We start from the raw sequence: 27593 nt of genomic DNA, 5'->3' as shown, positions 1-27593 counted from the left end.
AGAAAATTTAACTTGTAATACTAACCATCTCTACACATTGGACCACTTCTCACAATGGATTTTCTGCACACCTAGAGATCACCTAGTTTGTGTAAAAACTACAATGTAGTTTCCACTGAACACTGTTTAGCTGCCTCCACCAAAACCTTCACATCTTCAAATTACAGCATGGCAGCTTATGCCTGTAATCTCAAAATACTTCACAGGCTGAGGCAAAAAGATTACAGGCTTGAAGCCAGCCTGGGTTATCCTGAGACACCTTGTCTCAAAACCCAAACAAGAACTGTGTAAGACAAAGACAACAAAACAAGCATTGCTTAGAGTAAGAATTATGCATTTTCCACCCAATGACCACTACAGTGGCACGCCTGTCATCCCACCGTGGGGCATGGGTGAGGGGGGGGGGTGAAGGGGGGACATCCTAAATCTGAGGTCAATCTAGGCTACACAGCAAAATCACCTCAGAACAGAACAACTTCTACTCCTAAGTGTCCGCCTCTTTAAAAGCGTGTGTGACAGAACGGTCAGTCCCGCTCTAAGGCACCATTATTGGAGCTGTGGATTGAACTAGCTGGCCATTTCTCATGAGAACGCCGTGGTTATAGTGTGAAAGAATGACTGTCCAGGAGACATCTCCTCCACAATACACGACGTGAGCGTGTCACTTAAGAAAAACTGGCAGGATTTGTTGCCAAATGATAAATTTCATCTTTCAAAAGAAAGCTAAAAAATTCTTAAGAATCTCCATCACCGTAGGCTTGATAGCTTACCAACTGATTCTAAAAATCAGTTTGATTAACAAATAAAATTTAACCATTACATAATACAAATGTCAGCACTGAAAGAAATTATGCAATTCAGTGAACTAGTATTCTGCAAATGACCAGCATGCATAGGTAGAAATCTGATCAAAATGAAAGACAAACCCAAAGGGCTCCACACGAACAGCTTGCAGTCTTCTCACAGGAAAGGCTTTAAACGTAACATGTTCCTTCCTCACCAGGTCTGTGTGAGGCCGACTTCAGCAAACAGGTCACCAAGTGGTGGCGTGCAAAACAAACGTGGCATTAAAAACAAAACAAAACAAACAAAAACAAAAAACAGGCAAACGCAGCCCCTGCTGAAAAATAAAATCGGTGCCAGGTTTTGTGTTTGTTATTGTTGTTTATATTTAAGAAATTATTTTTCATAAACTGGTATGTTATTTCTGCTAGAGTGGTGTTTTAAAGTCACAGACAAAAATGCCTGTTTTAAATTCCTATATAGATAGCAATATAATCCACAAAAGCAAAAAGTTCTTTGGGATATTTAAAATTTAAGATTAAAAATGGGTCCTGAGTCCAAATCTTACAAGTAACTGGACAGCAAAGGTCACAGGAGTAAAGAAACAGGGTTCTCTTTCTATGTTATAAACACAGTATTGCTACTTCAACGTCCACTAACCACTCAAGAGGTGTTTCTCTCGAGTAGCATTAGCAGGAGGTTTTAGAGCAGCGGAGAGGTTAACTAGTAGTGTCCTGTGTGGTCTGGCTGACCCAGCCTCTTTTAGAGCTAGAATTCATCTATGATCATATCAATGTTTCCACAAGTATGCCAATGATACATGTTTAAACCACAACCAATGTTGCATTTTTATTCTTGAAAATCACACCAAAGAGTAATATGTCACACCGTTTTAAAATCGATTCTTTATTCAGGTAACAAGTTGGTTCTGCTCACCGCATTGTAGGAAACATCAGAAGACCGTCCTGGACAGGGACTATCAGTACAGGTCTCACCAGGGGACAGGTTAACAGTGACCCAGTGGCATTCTTCATTCCCCATCTTTTAACAACCCCCACCCCCAGTGAAGGGACAAGTAGCTTTAACACCATCATGTGAAGCACTGTAACTTACAAGAGTAAAATCTAAAGAATAAATAAAATATATTGTGGCAGTAATTCCTTTCAGAGCAAAAATCAGGTGCACAAGGAATCAAGTGATCAGGAAAGCTCTCTGCATTCAAATGTGTGGCTCCCCAGAAACAGCCTCAGGAAAATGACACAGAAAATACCATCCATTCCATTTCACATGGGGCCAGATAACTACACACAAGGCCATCACAACCTGCTGAGAAACAATTAAAACATGGGAAAATGTTTACAAAGCATCCACAACATGTACACCATGTACACATGGATACATTCATTACTTCTCCAAACTCCAGTAACTTCTTTTTGATAAATATTTTACTCTTCATGTTCAGCACTAAATTCAATACATGCAAAACTTAAAAAATTCAAAGTTATTGTAAAAATAGAACTAAATAATTTAAGTACCTATGTGACAGCCACTCTGTACCGTGCCCAATGTTATAAAATGAAAGGTTACTGAACCCATGAAAATATCTCTGTATTTCCTTAGATCTAAAATAGATAATTTAAAATGTATTTATACTATTCTGATGTGATATACTGAGCTTTTAAAATAACATAAACAGTTAAAAATTATACCAAATTACATAAAACTTGTATTTTAAAAGCTGAAAAAAATTAAAACTATAGAAACCCACATGTAAAACAAAAAGATCACAATTTACATTATAAAGGAAAATCTCATCAATTAAAATAATTCAAAGCCAGTAAGATGACAAAGCAAATTATAAATAGCCATAAATTAATTCATTTGGTTTTCCAAGCTCTTCTAGGAGAGCTGAAGGACGCAGCAGACATGCTCAATGTTTAAGGGTTTATACTATTGCCGGACACCGGATCTTGAAGCAAGGCAGTGTTACAATGTCAACATTATTGGAGAACCCAATTTGGTAATACAAGTAAATTGGAAAAAAATTAAATAGCAATTAATAATAAATACATATCCTATGTAAATTGCTCACATGAAACTCCAGGCCACAGAACTAACAAGGCTTCCTCCCACCTTAGTGAGCTGGGGAGCTCGGACCTTTCTCAGTCCTTACTCTTACGTGCGTCTGTGCTGTGTTTTGTGTTGCTTAAAAAAACCCAAACAAACCCATAATGCATCTTCAGAGGATAGCTAGCTATATTCCCATGCACCTCAGGCACATTTGTTGATTTGTGGCCATTTTGTTTTTCTAGGGCCAAAAATTCAATACCAATTGTTGTAACCAGATGCCTGAGGTTGGCAAAAAAATACTGTAGAGTCCAGGCAATGCTAAGTGGTAAGTACGGGGAACACAAATGGGAGGCAATGATGGGAAATGCTAATGGTTTCTGCTCATATCACAAAACAGTGTGAATTCACAAGAATATTTCCCCTTGTATTGAAGAAAATGTGATTAAAAGTTTTCCCCCCAATTTCCAGAATCAAAAGCATTTTAGAAGGTTATAAGGCTACCAATGAGTCTTCTAGATCGCCAGCGCCCTACAAGAAGAGAAAAAGGAAGAACAGGGTTATTACGCCAGTACCACCTCCAGGGTGGGCTGCATTTCAAAAGAGAACAAATTAGGTGAACAATTTCTCTTCCTTCCTTCCTTCCTTCTTTCCTTCCGTTTGAAAAAAAGCATCTGAACAGAGCGATGTGTGCATTCTATAATGTGTGACAAGTATATATAACATACAAACTGGAATTTTTCTTCTCCCATCCCTTTCCACCTAATGGCCTTCTTTTCCCCAAAACACTTAAAAATATTCTGGCTTGGAAAAAATGTATCAAAATAAAAACATCAGCTACAATGTCTGAAGATTCCAAACTTTTAAATTATGGTACATTACGCAACTGGAAACACGAATATAAAAATATAAACACAAGTAAATGTATAGACAAAAAAAAACAAAAAACAAAAAACAAAAAAAAGCTTAAAGTATCTGGGTATTTACAGCATCCTCCACTAAAAATGTCAATTTTTACCAAAGCCAAAACACAAAACCTATTTTAAAGTAGCTTAGGATTCTTATACTTGTTAATACCCGATGAATATTTATAACCAATGCTCACGGGAGAATTTTCTTAAATAGTTCCATGTGCCAAACAGTCTAAAGATGAGTGTTCCACACCACAGAAAAGGCAGCAGAACTACATTATTTTTGAGTAAGCAAGACTTTAATATATACTTTTAATTAAAATGTTTTCTCTTTTGTTGATGAAAAACAGCTGAGCCAAAGTGTGCCAGATTTACCAGGACATAAATGACCTTTATTGAGTTTTCCAGTGCCCCAAACCTGACTGTTAAATAAATGGAAACTGAGAGAGTACAAATGCGCAGGCGAGTCCACAGCACAGGCTTTATTTACTACACACGCATCATTCCAGTCTAAACACGCGGGAGACATACATTGTGATGTGTAAAGTAGGCTATACAGAATATACAAATGAATGCTGTATGAAAAGTACAGAGTTCTTTAAAAATTTTTCATAAAGAATACAGAGAAAGGAAAGATAACCACACATCTCAATAAATTCTAAAAATAAAACTACAGAAATGTAAAATATAAACAAATTAAAACAGACAGATTATCAACTCTGAAAGAAAGTTATAGGCCAGCTCTAGCCATTCTTGGAAGAACTAAAACAATAAGTAGACACAAATGGATTACAAAGCTGACTATGCAAGGTATGAGGATAGAAAATAAGCAGTGTCAATTCTACATAACAAGGTTTCTTTTCACAATGTATAGTTGTCTTTCCAATCAGTAATCTCTAATCCTAACTATTAAGAATTAAACTACTGAATTTAATAACGATAACCTATTTTCTGCATACAATGTGAAATGACATATAAGTTCATTAAATTCAAAGTACTATAAATAGTCAATCTTAAACTATCATAAAGGTGTATGCAAAGGCCTTTAAAAAAACCAAGACTATAGGAATATAAGAAAACTAGTTTTTCAAGATTCAAATAACAAAATGGTTATATAAAAGCACACAGTATACTTCCTAAGTAAAAACTGTCAAATCAAGATCACAAAGATATTACTCAAAAAAGGTCATATATTTTCAGCACTCCTCTTTGTCTAAGTCAGCAGGACCACCCTCAGTGTCTCTCTCCTGCATTGCCACTGGGTTTCCACCATCACTGTTCGAAGAAGCAGCTGCAGCCGCTGGGTCAGCCGGGCTCTCTTCTCCCTCTACTTTAGCTAGCCTGTAACTAGTCAGCATCTCCTCCAGCAGCTGTCGGTAGTTTCCCCTATGGGTAACTCTCATTTGCCTGAGAGCTTCCACCAATTTCCCCTGTGATCCACCTTCCTCTGCTTCATCGGAGGCCTTTTTTTAAGATTCAAGACCCCAGTGTCAGTAGACAAACTAGGATATCACATGGATTTCACAACACATCACACAAAGCACTATTTTTTTCTACCACAAGCAGCATAGTTAATAGAACATTTTCATCAAATATCAGTTCTTACCTGTGCAGATTAATAAAAAATTTCTTATAGTAACATCAAATTATTTTTTAGCCAATTACCACAAACCAGTTTATGACTTATTCCAATTACCATCTGGGATTTAATCTGAAATTTACTTTGCTTTTAAAATTCAACAAGAACACAAACATTTCCTAAAATAACTTAGTTTAAAAAATGTGTTGGCCCAAACAAAAACAAAAACAAAACAAAAACAAACAAAACAAAAAAGCTGGGCAGCACTGGTGCACGCCTTTGATCCCAGCACTTGGGAGGCAGAGGCAGGTGGATTTTTGAGTTTGAGGCCAGCGTGGTCTACAAAGTGAGTTCCAGGACAGCCAGGGCTACACAGAGAAACCCTGTCTCGAAAAAAAAAAAAAAAAAAAAAAAAAAAAAAAAAAAAACCAAAAAACTTGTTGGCTAAAATGATTTAGTTCAAAGGGAAACTAGTGTCTTAAAGCGAGGCGAAGGCTAGAATGCTGAGCAGTGACAGGAGAGAAGAGACAAATGTGAAGCTACGAAAACAAACTGGGTTCTTTTGGAGATTTAAAAACTTTTGAAAATAAAATTATTTTTGCCTTAAAATACAATATTTAATAAAATCATCTCTAGATAAATACAATATTTTAAATACTAAATACTAGAAAGTCCCTGGGTTTCTAAAATTACATCCACTTAAGCTTGTTAGCAGAGAAAGCTCTTACAGTCCATACTGATGAGTTAAAGTGACAAACTGAACTCCAGCCAGCCTTCCACAGGTGCTCCTTCACACGTTCCCAGCACACAGCCTCACACACAAATCCCTGCACCGTGCAGCCCATTTTAACACACGGGTGCCCTTTCTGTGCACCATCATCAATGAGCCACATGCTACATTGTTTCAAGAATGTGTAGTAGGAATCTAACAGTGCTGATTCCCCAAGTGTGTGCCAGAAAACAGAGATGGACCTTAAGCTAAGGAAACCATGAAGAAAAAAAAAAAAAAAAAAATCACACCAATCTAAAAAGTAGGATAGATTACAGGAAAGCTGGCCAAGGCTCATCCAAGTTCGTATCCAGTACAACAATGCAGACCTGATTACAGTCATGACTGGACTGTTGGAAAGCAACAGTGCAGTTACTTCCGGAATAACTAAGAAAATCTGGACTTGGTATTTCATGGCTTTAAGAAACATTCTTCATTTCTAGATATGATTATGGTATTATTGCCATATAGAAAGATGTTCTCGTTCTAAAAGAAGTTGTGCTTTGAAATGTTAACACATAAATTAGTGTAATGTCTTTAACTTGTTTTCAAATAGTCACAAGAAGATGTGATAGAGTGTATTTATAGCATGGACATAAGACAGACAAAGTAACAGAGCAGAATACAAATGACGAGAAACTACACAGATTCCCTGCCATTTCAATTTATAACCTACTTGGCAGTTTTCATCCTCAAACACTAGGAAAATAAACAAATGAAATAGGTTATTGTTGAGAATCTAAGTCTTTACGACCTTTGGAAATGTACCACCAATACATCCACGTAATAAACTGTGGTAAACTGTGGTACTCATGAAAAGTGAAAAGTGAGGGAAGGGACCTGAGCGCTTAAAAAACTTGTCCTATGGCAGAAATCAAAGACTGTGTGTATACGCCTTACATGTTTCGGGTTGCTCACTTTTATATATTAATGTGCTGGGAGGGAGGAGTGTGAGATGGCCCAGCAGGTTAAGAACAGAGGACCCAGGTCAATTCCCAGACCCACATGGCTGCTCATGACAGTCCACAGCTCCAGTCCCAGGAGCTAGATCCGAAACCCTCTTCGGCTCCTGAGGCACCCATAAGTGATGCACAGACTTATTTTCAGGAAAAGCACCCATTCATATGAAATAAAAATAACTATTTGTAAAGCCCTTGGATAGATAAGAAACATGATGATATATTGATACAGAATAGCAGGTAGTGGAGTTAGGCTTTATTTCTTTAAATTTTCCTATTTTCTACAAGCATATTAACTATCAAATTAACTTTATTTTTGCAGGATTTGCTAAGATTTCCTTATATATTATTTTTCCCTTTCCCCCTGTACTAAAATATGTTCCTGACGGGTCCCCATCTGACTGTATTCAGGAAAGGCTCTAATCACTGTCACTTTTTAATCAGACCTTTCAAAAAGAAATGTTTCATTTAATTTCACAAGGATCTTGTAAAAGGCCTCCCTAAAATCCCTAATAAACAAAAGGCTTCCGTATTATTTTAAAAACCGAATCATAGGACATTGATTCAAACCCTCTTCGGTAGGCAACTGGCCTACATGCAGAGTGGCTGGCTACCTAGGCCTCACTGCACAGCTATTTGCAAAGCTTTTCAATTATAGATGCCAAAGCTGTATTTCAAGATACACAGGTTCTAAACTCATCTATTTTGTAACTCTGATATACAGCCATGGCTACCTAACCTATTTCAAGTTGGACTGTAGTAAGGCTGTACTGAAGGCTGTCAGATCTGAGTCCACTGTGGTGGGTTAAGTACATCCTTTGCCCTGGCTGTCCTGGAACTCACTCTGTAGACCAGGGTGGCCTGTGCCTCCTAAGTACTGGGATTAAAAGGCAGGCACCATCCCTGCCTGGCAAAGGAATAGCTATCTGCCTAGAAATAAACTACACCAAACCGGCAAATAAAAACAGGGTTGTCGGCCAGTATGGCACACGCCTTTAATCCCAGCATTTAGGAGGCAGAGGCAGGAGAATCTCAGTCAGTTCAAGGACAGCTTGGTCTACAGAGTGAGTTCCAAAACGGCCAGGTCTACACAGAAAAACCCTGTCTCCACAAACAAACAAACAAACAACAACAAAACAAAAAACCCACCACCACCACCACCACCAAAGACCAGGCTGTTTTCCAAGCTTGGCATCACAAAGTCACCACACTAAAATGATGACCTAAATGATGTTTGTGTAAATTTTAAAACATAGTTAAAAATTATTTTACCTGGAGGAAGGGGAAACTGCATTGGAAATATAAAGTAAATTAACTAAAACAATCATCATACCTGGTGGGAAATGTTATTTTCCCATTGCTCGGAGTAGGTAATGGACAGCAGAGACATTTCCCCAGCAATCAGTTCCCCAAATACTATTAAAGTAACTGTTTCATAGCTTCATTAAGAAGCCATTACCCAAGGTGTGCTTTCTTGTCAGATCACCTACGCTGCACCTATTATAGTAAGGACCTCCACCTTGCAGGCTTCCCAGCCTTTCTAATTAGGACACACATTTTCACCTACTTATCCATAGCCTGCATAACCCTCAGGGGGGGAAACCAATGACTGTGCTAGGAACTTTACAGGGTCATTTCATCTTCGCAGGCACCCTCTTGAGTAATACTGTAACAAGTAAAGAGATCTGTCCTTCGTGTTAATGAGGAGCAGAGTTCAGGAATATGCCCACGTGTCACCGTCATCGATCTGTAGCTCCAGTGACCGCATTACGGTGCATGAATAGCTTTGCGTGAGAAATTTCTAATGGATTTAGACACTTATTTAGAGTGATGCTTAAGAGGCTGGAGAGATAGCTCAGCAGTTAAAGAGAAATGGCTGTTAATCCAAAGGACCAGGGTTCAATTCCTAGGATCAACATAGTGGCTCACAACTATCTGAAGCTCCAGTCCCAAGACATCCAGTGTCCTCTTTGGCCTCCACAGATACCAGGTATGCATGTGATACAAAGACACATATGCAAAACACCCATGATTTAAATTTTTGTATGTATGTATGTATGTATGTATGTATGTATCCATTTATATGTGTATGTGCATATAAAAAATATATATAATGTTTAAAATGTTTACAGGAATCTGCAGGGATGGCTTTGCAGTTGAGAGAAACTGCTATTCCTGAAGAGGGCTGGGGTCAAGCTTCTGGCACCCACAAGGCAGCTCACAACCGTCTGTAGCTCCAGTTTCAGAGGCTCCAACCTTCTTCTTGCCTTCAGACACTACATCTACATGGTGCACCCACTTCACATGCAGGCAAAACATTACATACACAAAATAAGACTAAACACACTTTTGTAAAACTTTTATTCTATGCAAAAATCTTAAGACAGGATGAGACAAAAATGAATTTCCCTTAATGTCTATGTCATCTAGGCTAACATAGTTTAATAAACAAACATTTTACTACAAGAACACATCCTTGGCAATGCAGAGGGTTCAGTGAGTGAGAGCACTACCTGTTCAAGCTTGAGGACCTGAATTCAGACCCCAGTACCACAAAGCAGGGTGTGGCCATGGCCCTGCCTATAAGTCCAGTGCTGCATGTGATAGGCAGTCAGGAGGAAAGCTGGGGTTTGCTGCCTGCCAGCATAGTGCTGATTCCTTAAGACAACCTGTTTCTAAGGAATAAAGCTGGAGTGACACAGCTGGATGCCTGACAGACGCCTCTGGCCACTGTGAGTACACACCAGAACATGCTCACCCACCCCATATGAACATCCTTTTCATAATAAAAATAAGAAGGTAAGTAAACCAGGTAAGGTGCAAACAGAGCAACAAAATCGAAGCCCATTAAAAGATTAACTAGCAGGCTGTCAAGACGGCCCACTGTTAGGGAAGGGTACCTGCTACAGAGCCTGTCACCCTGAATTTCAATCCCCAGAACCTCAATACAAGCACATGCCTCTAATACCTAGGTACCTAGGGAGATGGAAGGTGAAGACAGAAGAATGGCTAGACGCTTACAGACCATCTAGGCTGGCACACACAGCTAAGAAACAGAGACCTGTCTCAAACATGGAAGGCAAGAACAACCTGAGGTTGTCCTTTGACCTCCACACCCCCATCTCTTTCCTCCCCCTCCCCCCTCTCTGTCTGTCTCTCTGACTCTGTCTCTGTCTCTCTCTCTCACACACACACACACACACACTCTCTCTCTCTCTCTCTCTCTCTCTCTCTCTCTCTCTCTCTCTCTCTCTCTCTCTCTCGTGAGCACACGAGGGGGCGGGGAGGGAGGACCCGGAATCCCTGACCAGCCAGTCTAGTCAGATTGATGAGTTTCAGGTTCAATGGAAGACTTAAAAGGGTGGCAAGCACTGGATCAAAGCTACCTACCCAACAACCGTGGACCTACAGTGTGTACACACATGCATGCATAACCGAACAAACCTACACTAACAAGTATAAACGTCACATAACAATACACACAAAATACAGACTTGTATCTCAATCAGCAGTCTTCTGCCTCGCCTTTAACAGCTAAACTCTCTCCAGCCCAGCAACCTTTTTTTTGTTGTAGATGCGCGTAAGTCAGAAAGGTCAGCTTCTGTGTCACTGCTCACATGATGTCGCTTTATTTGAGAAAGGACTGAAACCTGCACCTGAGGCTGACAGGCTAGACTAGGCTGGATGGCCAGTGAGCCCCACTCACCTCCAGCTCCCCAGTGCTAAGATTAAAAGCACACACCACTCTACCTGGGATTTTAGAAGGATATTGTGGATTGTGTGGCAATCACTTTGCTAAGGTACCCACCCAGCACCCATTATCTCATTATTTTAGAGGGTTTAGTCTTCTCCCCCCGCCCCCACCCCTCTCCCTCTCTGTTCGTGCATGTAGATGGAGTCGATTCTAGTGTCTTCCACACTCACTCTGCACTGTAGCTGTGAATCTTTCTGTAAATGTGGAGCTTGCTGACTGGCTAGTTAGTACATTCCAGGGATCCTCGGGTTCCATCCCCACCCTATTTTTATGTATTTCCCGTAGATCAAACCTGGGTGCTCAGGTTTGTGTGGTAAACACTTATGATTTAAGCCATCCATCCAAATTCACCTTTTCAGGTTAGACTATTAGAAATGAAAAAGACTTTGTCCTAGTCAAGGGGCTTTGTATCTGCCAGCAAGCTGCATACATCTCTCCAACAAGCAGAGCTTTGGTGTTGACTGCTGTGGGTACTGAGGCTATACTCAAAATAAATCAGACTAAGTCCAACCTCACAACCAGCACTGTAGCACTGTAGAGCCAGGTACTTTAAGAAGGGCACTTTTACTCTACATGTTATAAGGAAGAATCCTTTAGGCAATTATTCTCTCGGAGTAGGGGGACTCTGGCTCCTTTGAGAAACTGATAAAAACCAGAGATGTATTTATTAATAAAGAACGTATACATATGCAGACACCTTCAAGACTCATGACTCATGATCCCCATCAGAGTCTTCCACAGGTTTTTGTGTTTTGGTCAGGAATTTAATCAATAGTTTGCATTAGTAAGAGAGAACAGGCTCTAAAATATAGAATTAAAAGAACACTGTTAGCAAACAACTTAAGAGACCTTTTAGCCGTCAATAAGCTTTCTGAATATCTTTAAATTATTAAATCTCTAGTATCCAACTAAACTTTTGGACATACAATTATTATTTAATGTCTCTTAAATTTTCAACATAAAACCGAAGAAAATATAATAAGGAATGGTTGTTCATGCCTATAGTCCTAGCACTTAGGAGATGAAGAAGGCAGGTGAAAAGATCAGAAGTTCAGAGAGCAGCCTCAACTAAACACTTTCAGGCCGTCCTGGGCTCATTACACGAGGCCCTGTCACAAACAACAACAAACAAAATAGAAGCAAGCCAGCAAGCAAGCACCAGCCTATATTAAACATGGGGAGGAGGGAGAGGGATGAACATTTATTTCTCATACTACTACTTAAAAAGTATTTAGAAAAGGAACAATTTTATCTCTAATAGAGTAGGTATCTTTAAGTTAAAAAATAAATCCGACTTAACTCTGAATAGCATTCTTTTAACTTTAAACAATTTTTCTATTATCCTAAAAAAAAAAAGCTTAAACTTCAAAATAATTTTGACCATTCTTTTCTGTGTTTCTCTAGACCTTTGTTCCTCTGTATCCTGTCAACATTTCCTACATCTGCTGAGGTCTCAGAAACATTTGAGGACTTCAACTGTGTCTACCCAATGACTCTAAGTCGTCAGTTTCAGGGCTAAGGAGTAATTAATGCTTAGATGTGTCACTCTTTTGTTTCTCTGGTTTCTCAGGCTATTTCTATCAATGGCAACTTGCTCAACATAGGTGTGAAAGAATATGGTAATGTTTCCCAAAATAAGATTTTAGTGGGTAACGCCAGTTTTTATAGTCAATGTGTAAGTTCTTCTCCTCTAGTATCTGAGCTTAGACTATTTTATCTAATTACTTTACAGCTCTTCGACTTCTAGAATCTATATCCTACTATAGTCAATGTTAAGCTGACAGAACTGCCACAGATGGGCTATGGATATAGCGTTAGAACCCAGGCCTAGCATGTATAACTAGGGTCCCAAGTTCAATGCCCAGCAAGGAGGTGCAGAGTTTACAGGTAATGATCTTTAACATGCATACTCCTAATGTATAGCAAGGTTCCTCACTCAGCAGCTCAGGAGGCCTCTCTCCCAACAACAGCTCTAACCGTTCCCAATGTCAGTTCTCCCCAGAGCCACTCTCTGCTCTGGCTGGTTAGAGCCCCCATCACCTTTTTTCAAAAACCCTTTGACTTCTAGAATTTGTCCCCACCTTTTTCCTTCAACATCTCATCATTCATATATATATATGCATGATACACACACACACACACATACAGATAGCCCCTTCTCGAACAGTTTGGTGTTGGGGGCTGAATTCAGAGCCTACCATGTACTAGGTAACTGCTTACCACCAGGGTTATGACACCAAGCCTACCAAATTCTGTATTCTGTCATTCATTACCAACTACACGACTCGCCTTTATTTGCTGTTTGTGAGTATAAGGTACATGGTATGAACATATGTGTGTGTGGAATCATGCCTCTCCCCCTGCCAATTCACTATGTTTGACTGTCAAGAGTTTAGACCAATGGAAAGCTTACACATGGATAATTACGTAACCCTAAACTTAGGTAGCCATATGGAATCTGACTTGAGGCACGTGTTACAGCTTATTCATTTACCCTTAAACTCAAAGTCCTTGTGCCTATTCACTGGCACTGAAGTAGCTGTCATGCATGGTTATGTACCATCTTTAAGAATCCAGTCACCTGTGATACAGGTTAGAAAAGAAATGCAGAGAAAGACATCATTCCCCAACTCTTCATCACAGGAAAAGATTTCTTCAGGAATTAAAGAATTCAGCAGGACGTAATTCTTTTAAGGATTGCCCATCAAAGTTACATTCAGAAATAACTGAGAAAACAGGAGTATGTTCATGGCTAGACTACATTCTGAAGGCTTATTTCTGACAGTGGAGGCCCCATGTGGCATCTATAACAGAACTGTCATCAGATACTGCAAAATTTAAGTTGTCAGCATCCTTTACATATTTGTTTGAGGTTTCTCTGAGTTTCTCGTATCTGTATTTTTATATTAAGGCTCATAGTTTTGGATATAAATCTTGAATACGATGAGGTAGGTACAAGCCACAAATGATTCACACTGCAGAGTAAGGCTACATTGTTATTAAAACAGTGTTGCGCTGGGCGTGGTGGCCCACGCCTTTAATCCCAGCACTCAGGAGGCAGAGGCAGGCCTGGTTTCTGAGTTCGAGGCCAGCCTGGTCTACAGAGTGAGTTCCAGGACAGCCAGGGCTATACAGAGAAACCCTGTCTTGAAAAACCAAAAAAAGAAAAAAAAAAGAAAAAAAGTGTTGCTTTTATTCAACTTACTAAAACTGCATTAATAGTGAAATATTATCTTCTCATTTCTTTTGCTTTTGGCTCTATACAGAACCTCACTATGAAGCTCTAGCTGGCCTTGAACTCACAGAGATCACCCATCTGCCTCTGCCCCCTGAGTACTGTGATTAAAGGCATGTACTGCTATTATTATACTTGATATTATACTTTCTAAGGCAGTGTACTATTCAGTAATGAGTCCTAGGAAATGCAATGAAAATAAAAAGAATGTTATGTACTGGCTGTTCTCTCTAGATCTACCAAGTGAAGCTAAGACATGAGGGTGAGTCTATGTCTTCTCAAGGGATTTCATTACTAAGTATGGCTTCCTTAAATCTGTGTGTGTGTGTGTGTGTGTGTGTGTGTGTGTAACTAGCACTGTTCTGCTTTGGTTTTAAAGATTTGTTTATTTTATATATATTAGTACACTGTAGCTATCTCCAGACACACCAGAAGAGGGCACTGGATCCCTCTACAAATGGCTGTGAGTCACCATGTGGGTGCTGGGAATTGAACTCAAGACCTCTGGAAAGAGCAGTCAGTGTTCTTAACCACTGAGTCATTTCTCCAGACCCCACAACATTTATTTTTAGATATCTCAAACTTGAAAAACCTATCAGAAAATACTGAGCCCAACTGAAAGAGGGGAATGTGTCCTCTTCTACTCTGAGTCTGGACGCTATGCAGGGGCAGCTGCAGCTCACCCTTCCTAGGGCCAGCAGAGGAAGGAAGGAGACCAGGAGTGGAGTCCAGCTCCTCATTCAGTCACAACCATCACTGCCAAATAAAACAGCTTCAACTAGCTCACCTGAGCACAAGGGTTGCTAAGAGAATAGCTTACTAACCTCTGCTGCTGGCAGCTGAAAAAATGAGTTCTTTGGAAGCACATTCTTGCCTCAGATGAAGGTATGAGAAAGGGGAAGAAAGGCAGACACATAGGGAGAAAGCAGAGACGGCTGACACAAAGTAAATGACAGCAAACCTTCCCATAGAACAAAATTCTATGTCTCTAAACATTAACTGATTCTTAAAATGAAAAACAGCAGTTAGATATTACATATGCACACCATTATGTGAATGATTAGTATCCAGTACTATAAATTACTTTAAATATTTAGGAAATAAATGCAAACTTACCCCATCATTGTCTTTGTGTGGATTAAGTCTGCTATAAACAGCTTCAATAACATGGCGCCTAAAAAGATATGTTTTATTGTGTAAAATTTGAAGCTCATATTTCAAATACTTTGTCCTGACTACAGAAATAACTGTCACACTAAATACTTTCAGAGAACAATTCCATATTTTACTTATAATTTTTTTGATCATACAAAATCTACTCCTTTTATTAAGCAAAAGACTTATCTTCAAAGAATATATTTCTTAAAAAACAATATCCTGGGCTGGTGAGATAAAAGTGCTCTCTGCCAAGTCGAATGATGTGAGTTCAACACCTGGAAAGCACATGATGTAAGGGGAGACCAATTCTGCCAACTCTGTACTGGCACACACACGAATGCCCACACCTAACCCCTGCACAAATCCATCCTTTTAGGTTAAGTGTTTTACCTCTACATAAATGAGCTGCTTCTGATTCATTTTCTTCCTCACGATGATTTAAACACTAGTTTTAAATGGCTGCAGAATTAGCACTTTCTGGTCTACTTACTTGCCAGCGAGACCTCCCCCGGGAGGTAAATTGGGGATATTTTCTGCAGACAAAATGCGCATCACATGGGCAAGATCAGGCATTCCTTCCTCCCCAGACTTCTGCATGATTTCTGTTGGTTTAGGAGCAAGACATAAAAAGTCATTGATATTCACATGTCCATTCAACATAGTTTCATAAAATATAAACTATAATTAAATGTGTAAAGATAAGAGGACAATAAAGAAAGAAGTCAGTGAGTAAAATGGTTTATACCCAACAAAAGTGATTCTCTCAGAGCTGTTGAGGAGCACTATGGTGTGTATGTGTGTGTGGGGGGGGGGGGGGGGGGGGTATATGCACAGGCATGCACATAGCAGCTAAGGATCAGTGTCACTTCCTCCTTGACTGTTCTCTACCTCACTCCGAGATAGGGTTTCTCACTGGACCTATGTATGGTTCATCTACCTTTGTATGCCCTACTGCTAGGATACACCACCATGCTTGGCTTTTCCATGGGTGCTGGGGATTCGAACTCAAATTCTTATGCTTTTGTGATAGGTATATGACCAAATAAGCAACGTTTTCAGCTAAGATTTTTAAAATTTTATGTAAAAGTAATATAATGAAATAATATAAGTTGAGAACAGTGTGCATGCCTGGATACCGAGCAGTTGGGAGGCAGGGGCAGGACAATCAGGAGAGTGGCCTAGGCTACAAAATGGGTTCAGCTGGAGTAGTTTCGGTTAGATGGACAGTTACAGTGAGGCTTTGTCTAAAGTCATTCCAGGAAGACAAAAACAATGGTTGCATAAGAATCACAGAAGTAGATTTCAGTCAGTTTTATAAATTGACACAATACTTACATTCTATAGCAATTTCAAGAAAATCAATTATGGTACTTGTACAATAAAAACTTCTGTCTCCATTTTGCATGTAATTACAGCAAACACTTTAAAGCACGTGTGCATGCATACATGTGCATGTTTGCATGTGCACAATGACCTTTTCTGTAATTTTCAGAGGGACTGAGCGGGTGAAAAGGTAAAAGTGGGGCTCTGAGGTGAGACCAAGGCCAGCTAGTTGCTGTGTCTGCAGTGGGTGCTTTAACTTCAGACCCATCTTCTCAGCCCTTCCTTTTTGTCTTCTCTCCCTCCTCACCCATGTCTTTCTTTTTTCTGACACTCTCGCGTACAGTCCAGTCCGTCAAATAAATAAATTCTCCAAATGAAGCCTCCAGCTTCTGCTCCCAGTGACGGGAGCATCGTCTAAAACAGCCTGTTCTAGTTCAGCAGAGATAGTGCTCTACCCAGGCTGTGCACATAAGAGGCAAGCTCTGTAGCACTGAGCCACATCCCCAGCTCCATTTAACTTGCTTTAAAATTTTTTTTCACTTCATTTGTAAAGATTTTATTGTACATGTATTGAGTGTCTTGCCTGCCTCCGCATGTATGTCTGTGCACCACATGCATGCCTACTGTCCAGAGAGGCCAGAAGAGGATGCCAGATCCCCTGAAACAGGGGCTACTGGAACTTGGGAGCTACCCCGTGGGTTCTTGAAGCTGAACCAGGTCCTCTGCAAAGCCAGCAAGTGTTCAAGTGCCAAGCCCTCCCCCAGGCTATTTATTTTGCCACAATTACACATCTCCATGTGGATACCACTTTAACACAAGAAATCAGCATCCTAAGCCACCTCTCAAGCTACACACACCACCTTTACAGAACCTGCCTCACAGATTCTGGCTTTGGCCTCGGAATCCTCTAATCCAGTTAAATTCCTCCATGACTTCCTTACTTCTAAGTTTCAACCAAAAAAATTCTCTGCAACCAGGTCTGCACATGTACTTTCCTGAGTCTGAAATGCCTTCCTGTCAACCCTACTCATCCTTTACTTGTAACATCAACATTTAAATCCCATAGCTAGAACAGACAGATACATTACCTTAGACTCCTATCTAAGGGATGTTTCTTGGTATAGACCAGGCTGAAGGCTTGGTCCCTAGGTGCTAACCACGAAGGGGTGGACGTCTAGCTGGAGGAAGCAGATCACTTGAGAACAAGCCTCTGAAGGATCCATCTCTCCTTGGTCCACCCACCTCCCAGTCCCCCTGCTTTATAGTCCATGGAGCATGTTCCTGCTTCCTTGAGATTTTGCTTGCTTCATTCAGTCGCCAGTGGACCATGGACCAAAACTGAAACTGAACTAAAAAATGTGTTTTCTTCCTTAAATTATTTTGCATTTTGCTGGCATTGCTTCGGACCAGGCAATTTTTGTTTCGGGACAGTCCTAGGCACTAAGAAGTAAAAGTGGCATCCCTGATCTCCGCCACAGGTTACAGGGACCCATCTCCCAGATGAGAACAACTGAGCCTGCTGCATTATTATTAGTCAGTCCTCATGCCTCCCGCTGTTACTCCAATCTAACTCACCACTACGCACTGGTGGCCACACTAACCATACAACAAGAATGAAAATGGTGGGTGGGGGAGGAAGGACGAGGAGATTAGTTCAGGTAATAGAAGCAGGGCTGACTTAGACTGTTCTCCATGCCCCACAACATCGTCATACGTACCATTCTGGGTACATATCCAGACAGTCACAGAGAAAGGCAACCCATGCCCTTCACTGACAGACAGACTGATTCTAGACAGCATGTCTTAGGCAGATTGAGACTTACTTGTGAAACCCCTGTTTTAATATAATTTCTTCCACTAAAAAATAAATAAATTAAATATTCTAATAAAGAAGAATACTTTTTCTTTCCTTCCTTCCTGGAGAAACAAAACAAAACAAAACAAAACAAAACAAAACAAAAACAAAGAACCTGCCTTACCTTCAACCCGCGATTCCAAGTGCTTATCCAACTCTGAATCTCTCTTCACGGCTTCCTCTGAGACCTTGGGGGCATTTGAAAAGCAAACTAATACAACACTCATGTTATCTCGACTCCCCTGCATATTAAAGAAAAGAAAAAGGACATTTTCTATAGTTCAACAATTGCCTCTTATTTCGTTCCAGAGCTACTTAAAGCAATTAACACTGTCACTCAGAATGTATACTTTAGATAGTCCTATTTCAAAATTATCTAAAATATAATCCTAAGCAACAAGGTGTCTAGTTAGGAGTATAAATATAGTTACGCTTGGACTGTAAGTCTTACTGTGTAGCTATTTTTACCCACCAGTCCACAGCCTAAGAAATGAAGATAACTTTACCCCTTTTGTATCTTTCAAACTGTTTTCCATTCAAAATTATATAACCCTAAAAGTAATTTCATGCTAATCAACATAACACAATCGACTCACTTTTGCTGAAAATTACCATGAAATTCAAGTCCTTTACCCCTCCACATGTGCCTGCACACACACACACACACACACACACACACACACACACACACACAAATGAAAATGTAAAAACTTGATGGTTATTGTATGTGAAAAAGAAACTCATGCTTTAAGAGGTTCTGAAGTTATTATACCAAACAATGGGATATTCTTGGAGAACCAAGTTAAAACTTTACCTGGGCACCAGTGTTTTCTGTGTTTGTTTTGTTTTAAAAAGTCTCAAGGACTGCCTTGAATTTGCAATCCTCCTGCCTCAGCGTAACAAGTCCTGAGATTACAGGCATATGGCACCTGGTCAGTATGGACACATTCTAACCCCAGGGTCTTCTGCTGGGCAGTGGCAGCGCAGCGCATGCCTTTAATCCCAGCACCCAGGGATTATCACTGAACGAAACCCACCTACACTTATAACTTACTGTTTGTTAGAAATGCTGCATTTGGCTATATGACTATATACATACAAGTATATCACATGAATACGATTAAAGCAAATTTTTACTCTAAAAAAATTAAACCTTACAACAGATATTCAAGATACCAACCATGACTATGGTTTTTAAAACAATTTTATGAACAGATGGAATGATTGGCAGACACTTAGAAGTAGTTTCTTATTTTGTAACACCAAGAATTATTAACCAATTCCTAATCAGTTATCTATAAAAGCTCCACGTGACTTTTATAAATCATACAAGATAGACCCTAGTATTAACTGAAAGATTAAGTAAAGACACGTACATGGTGTAGCCCTCAGTCACGGGCGACTCCAAGCTGTTTCCATTTCTAAGGAAACTTCACTTACTATCCCTAAACACAAAGTGCATGTGTTTCAATTTTTACACAAAAACTGAAAAAGATCCTATTTCTTCTGTTTATTAGGACAGGCTAGCCTTGCATAATCAACAATTTTCATTAAGATCAAGGTTGAAACTTGTTTTTTTTATAAAAACCTATCTTGAACAACAAAACAATTAGCTGCTTAGAAACTATTTCAATACCTTCCTCTCTACTGCTCTGGTAGGCAGCTGTAACAACTGACAGATTACGTCAGACAGTATTGACGTGTCATAAATAAGGGAATCCAGATTTAGGCAAAGAGACTGTGATGCAGTTGGTTCTAAAGAAAACTGTTGTTCACGTTTACAGGGAGGAACCGAGCAGTAAACTGTAAGCTGTAAGCTGTCTTCACAGTTGGGAGGCTGCTCCGACAAAAGCCAATCCTCATAATTAGTGTGATCGAGGCCACGAGGAAGCCACGTCCAGTGCTCCCAAGGCTCGAGAGGTTGTTAGTGTACGACAGGAACACAGGTCTCATTGGCAAGTACATTTTCAAAAGAATGAAGTAAAACGATTTTATAATACGTAACTTCTCAAGAAGAAGTATAGCTTTATTACATTTAGTGTAATCACATAATGCTTGGTATTGGTAACAATCTGGGCTAAGGTGAACTGTGAAAAATTACAGAGACATGACCAAGAAAGTCCTGAAACCTCTGTATATAGAACCAGCTGGGTGGATTGATGACATTGCATTCTTGTCATCACTGCTCTCCTCCACTTCTGAAGGGCTACTGAGAGCACTCAGCAGAGAAAGCCGCTTGCTGCCAGCCCTGACGGACAAGCTGAGTTCCAGCCCTAGGACCCACATGATGGGACGAGAGAGATAATGAGTATCCCCTAGACTGCCACCTGCTGTGGCTCATGTGCAAACACACACACCATACACACACTAGATGTAAAAAAAAAAAAAAGTATAAGGAACTGCAAACCACACCACCACTCCAATATTCTGTTCACCTTTGCCCCTTATATGAAAGTATTTTCTATAAATTATAATGGAACAAGGGAAAATTTAGAACTAAAATTATTTTGAGATAATAAAGTACTTTTCCATGCTGTAGGAAAAAAAAATCAGAACGAAGGGTCAAAAGTACCTTTCTAAAGGTACAATGGCCACATCAGGTCCATGTTTTTAAATAAATAAGCGTCTGATTTACACTGGCTTCTGAATAACCGAGTTCAAGGAAATCAAATACTTTGAAATTTCAAGGAATACTTTTATAATATCAGAAAAAGCAACTAGCACATCATGATCTATTTCTGTAAAATATAGAAACAAAACCCTAGTTTTATGCTTGTATATGTGTATTAGTAAACAGAACCATATGGAAATATACAGCCAGCTATAAACAGTGGTAAATACTAAATGCAATGAGACTAGAAAGAGATGTAAAGAAGATTGGCAGTCATATACTTTATGAAATCTGAATCAGTTGGCAATAAACACCAGGAAGAATAAAGCAGGAAGCCTGTTTTCTTAGAGACTAATTTAAGTGGGGGTAATACCTGACCATCACCTAATACCTGTAACTTAACACTGCTAAACTGCAACCTGAAAAATGATTTACCATTGACAGCCCCAATTCTAACTGCCGTCATACAGCTGCTGTAAAAATTAACTGGGCTAAAGTAGCTGTTAAGTGCTAAAAACAGCGCAGACTCAAAGGAAGCAATTATTTTGCAGTAGCACTACGTTTCTAACAACGATGACTACCACAACCTTCCAAGGTTTCATGAGTGTGGTAGTGTGAATGAAAATGACCCCAGAGGCTCATAGGGACGACACAGTAAGGATGTGTCACCTTGTTGAACTAGGTGTGGCCTTGTTGGAGGACGTATGGCACTGAGGGCAGGGTGTGTGTGTCAGGCTCTGAGGTCTCAGATGCTCAAGCCATGCCTAGTCCTGTGCAGATCAAGATATAGAACTCTCAGCTCCTTCTCCAGCACCATGTGGGCCTGCACACTGCCATGCTCCCCATGATGATAATGGACTGAACCTCTGAACTGTAAGCCAGTCCAAATAAAATAAAGAGTTGCTGTGGTCATGGGATCTCTTCACCGTACTAATTAAAACAATGAGTTAACACACACAAGTGTGTGTATGCTATTAAGACATAACTAGCAGAGAAAACACTGATTTCATCTCAGTCTCTTGGGGAAAACTCTACTTAATCAGATCTTCATTGGCTCGACTCTTAAAGCAGGCAACACCCACTAAGCATCTTTATTTCCCATGGAGTTGACCGTATGTATACAACTTTCCCTTCTAAACTCATGGAATTGACCGTATGTATACAACTTTCCCTTCTAAACTCGTGGAATTGACCGTATGTATACAACTTTCCCTTCTAAACTCATGGAATTGACCATATGTATACAACTTTCCCTTCTAAACTCATGGAATTGACCGTATGTATACAACTTTCCCTTCTAAACTCATGGAATTGACCGTATGCATACAACTTTCCCTTCTAAACTCTAAGTAATCACAGTCTATTTTACAACTGTCCCTTTGGTTTTGTAACACCAACAAGTAGAGTAATGACACCATGGGATTAAGAAATGGAGACGGAGCCTTAGCTCCGTAGATAACTCCCCATGGAGAGGTTAAAAAAATGAGCAAACCTGGAACTCCCCCAAAACAACCAGTTTTCAAAACCAATTTCAATCTGAACATAGATTCACTCAAAGGCTCTATGATGATCATCAATCTCTACTAATGTGCAATGAACTGTGTGCTCCATCCTGCTACTCCTTGCTAAGACTCCAGGACAGCCTATAATCGTTTTTAACCCAACAGGCACAGATATTATGTTACCTGACTGATGAAAGCTATTCTGTAAAGATGCACTGCCAGCATCAGTTCAATCGCAAAGGCTAGTTAAAGGCTAGTTACAGTCCCTGAAACCTAGCCTGCTTTTGAGATAGCATACTAACCTAAACTTAGTCCACATTACCAACCAGATCTCTCATAAGCACCTTATTCAAATACTACAATGCCATGTAGTTATGACAAAGTTTGCAACTCTAAAAACGGATCTCTCTACAACAAGTTGCCGGAAAAAAGAGAATGTATAAAAGCACATATCATGAACTTTTACACATTCTCTTAATGTATAAATTAATAAAAATAACTTTAATAAAAGTAACACACTTTTAGGCAGGCTGGTTATTGAGATGGCAGGGCAAGTTAAGGCACCTGCTGCCAAGCCTGATGATCTGTGTGTGACTCCCAAGGACATATATCGTGGGATAAGGGCCAACTCCACCAAGCTGTCCCCTGATTAACACTTGTGCACTGGGGGATGGGAGGATAAATTTGTAGCTAAGTGCGCACATGGGCGCGTGCACACATACACACACACGACAAGATAAATAATAAAAATCTTATGGTTATGTATTATCACACACAGTTGTAGTATCATAGAGAGGGCAGGGAGAGAACAGGAAGGTTTTGGAGCTGGCCTAAGTATGTATATGGTGACCCAGTTTCAAAAGGAAATTCGTAAGGAAACAAAAAACAAAAACCTAGAACAATTTACACAGTAATGGCAAGGACCTAGTGTGGGTAGGGAAAAACCCTTTCCTTTGAATTGCCCACTTTACCTAGATGTTTTTCCAGTAACATTGTCCGTGCTGTTAGCACTTGAGAAAGTGCTACTTTACTCAAGGAGAATGACATCTGCTTTACTCTCAAAAGGCTAAAAGGCGGGCTGGTGAGATGGCTCAGTGGGTAAGAGCACCCGACTGCTCTTCCGAAGGTCCAGAGTTCAAATCCCAGCAACCACATGGTGGCTCACAACCATCTGCAACGAGATCTGGCGCCCTCTTCTGGAGTGTCTGAAGACAGCTACAGTGTACTTACATATAATAAATAAATAAATCTTAAAAAAAAAAAAAAGGCTAAAAGGCAGAGACTCTTTCTAGTCAAGAGCATAAGGAAACACTTTAAAGTTGCTTCCTGTGTGGTCACTGACTGCCATCCACAGATGGCTTCTGTACTAAGTTCACCCTGAGAAGTAAAAAATAAAATTAAACATCAGCAAAGCTGGAAGCACTGTCATTAGATCCTCTGAGCTGGTGGTACGGTCTCACAATCTCCTTGGGAGTCTGGCTCTTCTCACTTTATGGTAAAAAGGGTTTCACCCATATCTGTCATTTCCAGGGAGCCTCCTCTTTTCCCCTCCTCTTCAAATCTTTTCTTCTCTCCATTTCTTGACCATGAGGCACTAAAAAAGTATTTACTGGGGGAAAGAGGAGGATGAAGGCACACTGGGGTCAGAGAATAAACTGTGGGAGTCAGTGGTTTCCTCCCATCACACAGGTCTGAGCATCTGCCTGCTGAGATCTGACTGGCTACAGACATTCTTCTCACAGGCTTGCTGACTATGCCTGCACTTGTGTACATGTACATGTGGCAAGGTTCTCACCTAGCAGACAGATCCAGCATCATACTCTAACAGGTCAGTGTGCCTCAACAACTCAGACTCAGAACATGGAAGTCACATATCTAGACACCAAAGATCTCAAACTTAAAATATTTTCTATATAGATGCTGCTAAAAGATCCACATGAATAAACTGATTTTCTGATCTTTCCCCTCCCACCCCCTTTCCTGAGACTGACTGTCTCTCTCCCTCCCCGCTCCCTCTACACACACACACACACACACACACACACACACACACACACACACACAGCCCTGACTGGCCTCAAACTCACAGAGGTCCACCTGCTTCCATAGGCACCTGTGTATAGTACAAGTCCTGGCCCAAGAACTGTATTAACATTTACAATTTTTTGCTATTATTGCATTAAATTACAATTCAGAAATCATGGTAATTTCACAAGAATCTTTCATAAGATCACATTTGTCATTAGACTTTAATCAGAGATAATAATATCTATATGAAAACAATTTCAATTATCTTCTATGTAAGTAATACACTAACCTTATATTGCTTAAAAGCTCATCTTAGATCTTACTGACAGACAATGAAAGTCAACTCCTTCTTTTCAGTTGCTGTCTTAGCTGCTTTGAAGATCAGAATACAATCTGACTTCACATAGCTTCTGGTAAACCTGCCAGTATTTTCTGTAGGGCTTGGTATGTTAGTGTAAGTCTAACAGAATAATTCTACTACATACAAGGCTCAGCTGCTGAGATCCTAGGGAGGACGGCAACTGTCAACACCAGTGATCTGGGTCAGAGGTCATGGCTCTATACAGCAACTTCTGAAACATCAACAAGCCATAAAACACTCCAGCTCAATGCGTTTAAGATATTTGTTGTCACTTAATTTTCAAATTAGAAGGTTGCGGCAGATTAAGTTAGTAAAAAGGTTTAATGTTCGTGAAGAAGATATCTGAAAATACAGAGTTTTCTCCAGAAAACAGTTTTAAAGAAAGTACTTACCATGTCTTTTCAAAGTCAATAGTGTTAGTGCAAACAACAACAGAAGGTTACATACCTTATGTAAACAAGTGTCCACTACCCAATTGCACACATTCTCCAGGTCATCCGACACCTCAAGCCTAGACTTAACAAACTCACAGAGCTCCTCATTGCTCATCACATCCCAGATCCCATCACAAGCCAAGACGACAAACTCATCCTCTTCTGCTCTCACAAGCTCGTAAACCTCAGGCTCTGGAGAAACAAGCTGTTCTGTAGGGCCCTTGCCATCCACACACTTGTAGTCATAGTCCCCCAGAGCCCGAGACACTGCTAGTGAGCCGTTCACGCGCTGGATCATCACACTGCCTCCTGCGTTTTGGATGCGCTCCTTCTCCACTGGATTACAAGGTTTGTGATCCTGGGTAGAAAAGCAGACCTGTCCGTTCCTACACAGAACAGCTCGCGAGTCACCACAGTTGATGAAGTACATGTGTGTAGGGGAGATCATGACGCCCACTGCAGTCGAGCCGCTCCTGTCCATCCCGTTCCTCAGATCTGAGAAGTTACGCATATACTCATCAATTTTCAGAAAGCCAGTCCTGATACCAGTCTTCACACTTTCTACTGAAGGCTCGAGAGCAAAGCCTGATTTGTCAGCTGCCCTGAAGTCTTCATTGGTGGTGATGTGTTCTAATAGATGTGTTGAACAGTAATTTGCCACTCGGGATCCAGCATGACCATCATAAACTGCAAAAAACGACCAGTTGTCCAAGCCGTGAGGAATACCCACGACAGCTGTGTGTGCATCTTCCATTTCTACTCTCCATCCTTGCATACTGCTCAGGCCATAACGCAGACCATTCCCAGCACCATGAGCATTGTGCTTTTCAGTTTTGGGTTTATCCAAAAATGCACCCATGTTTAGTAATGAATCTGAAAGAGAGAAAAATAAGGATGGTAAATGTTCATATATATTTGCAATAGTTTGTTTACAACGCTCCATTTATTCTGGACTGACTCATTTCTTAGGTATTTCCAGCAGTACCCGACTTACTGGGGTAACAACACAGACACTTTTATAAACTGCTTTTTTTACCTTTAAGTGCAGTGATGGTGTTTTTCCTGAATATACATCTGTACATTCCCTAGAACTGGAGCTATGGACAGTTGTGAGCCACTATGTGGGTGCTGGGAACTGAACCTGGGTCCTGTGAAGAGCAGTCAGCTCTTAACTACGGAGCCATCTCTCCAGCCAAGACAGTAACCTTTAAATACAGCTTGTAAGACAGAATCTAACCAACTAAATCAGAATCTCTGCAGGTAGACCACGACATCAGTGGGCTGTGGTTACTGCTGGGTTTTCTCCCTTTGCTTTTTGTAAAGACTGTCTTTCTATGTCACCCACTGTCCTGGAACTCACTATGTACACCAAGCTGGCATAGAATTTACAGAGGAAAATCCACTTGCCTCTGCCTCCCAGGTGCTGGAACTGAGAGCGTGATCTACACTAGCAAGCTGCTATCCGTGTTTCTCCGCAGCACTCTGCGGAGGGGAACCTGTAATCCCAGCACTGCTAAGTGGAAGAGAGAGGATCAAGAGTTCAAGGCCAACCTGGATTATACCTCTCAAAAACAAAAAAAACAAAAATGCCGGGCGTAGTGGCGCATTGCCTTTAATCCCAGCACTCAGGAGACAGAGGCAGGTGGATTTCTGAGTTCGAGGCCAGCCTGGTCTACAAAATGAGTTCCAGGACAGCCAGGGCTATATAGAAAAATCCTATCTCGAAAAACAAAAACAAACAAACAAACAACCCAAAAAAAAAAAACCAAAAAAACAAACAAACAAAAACTAAAGAATGTGCCAGCAGCCAAGCTCAGAATTTTCTAGAGAAAACTGATGAATACAACTTGGTTAGGATTCTTTTTTAAAAGTCAGCAGGGCATGGTAGTAGCAAACTCCTGACATCTCAGATGCTTGTGAAGATGAGGCAGAAAAGAGCACGAGCTGTCTCAGATCAAACCAACGCGCCCTGAGCAGCTGCGCATCCTTGCCAACTGCTCGCCACCCGTGCTCCTCGCCACCAGTGCTCCTCACCGCAGTGGCTTATAACCTAGGCTTTCTCTGAAGCGAGTCGCTTTTCTGAATGAGCAGCACCTAACTCACTGAGTTTAGACCACACATATATTTAGATTCTTTTACAAATTAACTTTTTTGTTTTTTGTTTGTTTGTTTGTTTTTCGAGACAGGGTTTCTCTGTGTAGCCCTGGCTGTCCTGGAACTCACTCTGTAGACCAGGCTGGCCTTGAACTCAGAAATCTGCCTGC

At 40.4% G+C, this 27593-nt stretch overlaps 1 protein-coding gene across 5 annotated transcripts in view; it reads right to left on the bottom strand.

The window, feature by feature from the left end:
* Positions 1 to 27593, bottom strand: part of Ppm1b (protein phosphatase, Mg2+/Mn2+ dependent 1B) — a 69619-nt gene that overhangs the window by 5590 nt on the left and 36436 nt on the right. For 3 of the 5 annotated variants that reach the window (XM_021149987.2, XM_021149985.2, XM_021149988.2), the window contains exons 2-5: positions 25343 to 26202; positions 18518 to 18635; positions 15706 to 15817; positions 15174 to 15231 (exon numbers count right to left, since the gene is read on the bottom strand). In XM_021149987.2, coding sequence (XP_021005646.1) covers positions 15174 to 15231; positions 15706 to 15817; positions 18518 to 18635; positions 25343 to 26188 — 1134 coding nt within the window. In that variant the 5' untranslated portion in view covers positions 26189 to 26202. Of the gene's footprint in view, positions 1 to 1668; positions 3382 to 4131; positions 5225 to 15173; positions 15232 to 15705; positions 15818 to 18517; positions 18636 to 25342; positions 26203 to 27593 lie in introns of those variants that run through there. The other 2 variants (XM_029471623.1, XM_021149981.2) reach the window with 2 other exon arrangements.

The sequence above is a fragment of the Mus caroli genome, chromosome 17 (assembly GCF_900094665.2).
Source record: "Mus caroli chromosome 17, CAROLI_EIJ_v1.1, whole genome shotgun sequence".
Lineage (NCBI taxonomy): Eukaryota > Metazoa > Chordata > Mammalia > Rodentia > Muridae > Mus > Mus caroli.
This window is presented reverse-complemented; position numbering and strand designations above follow the sequence as displayed.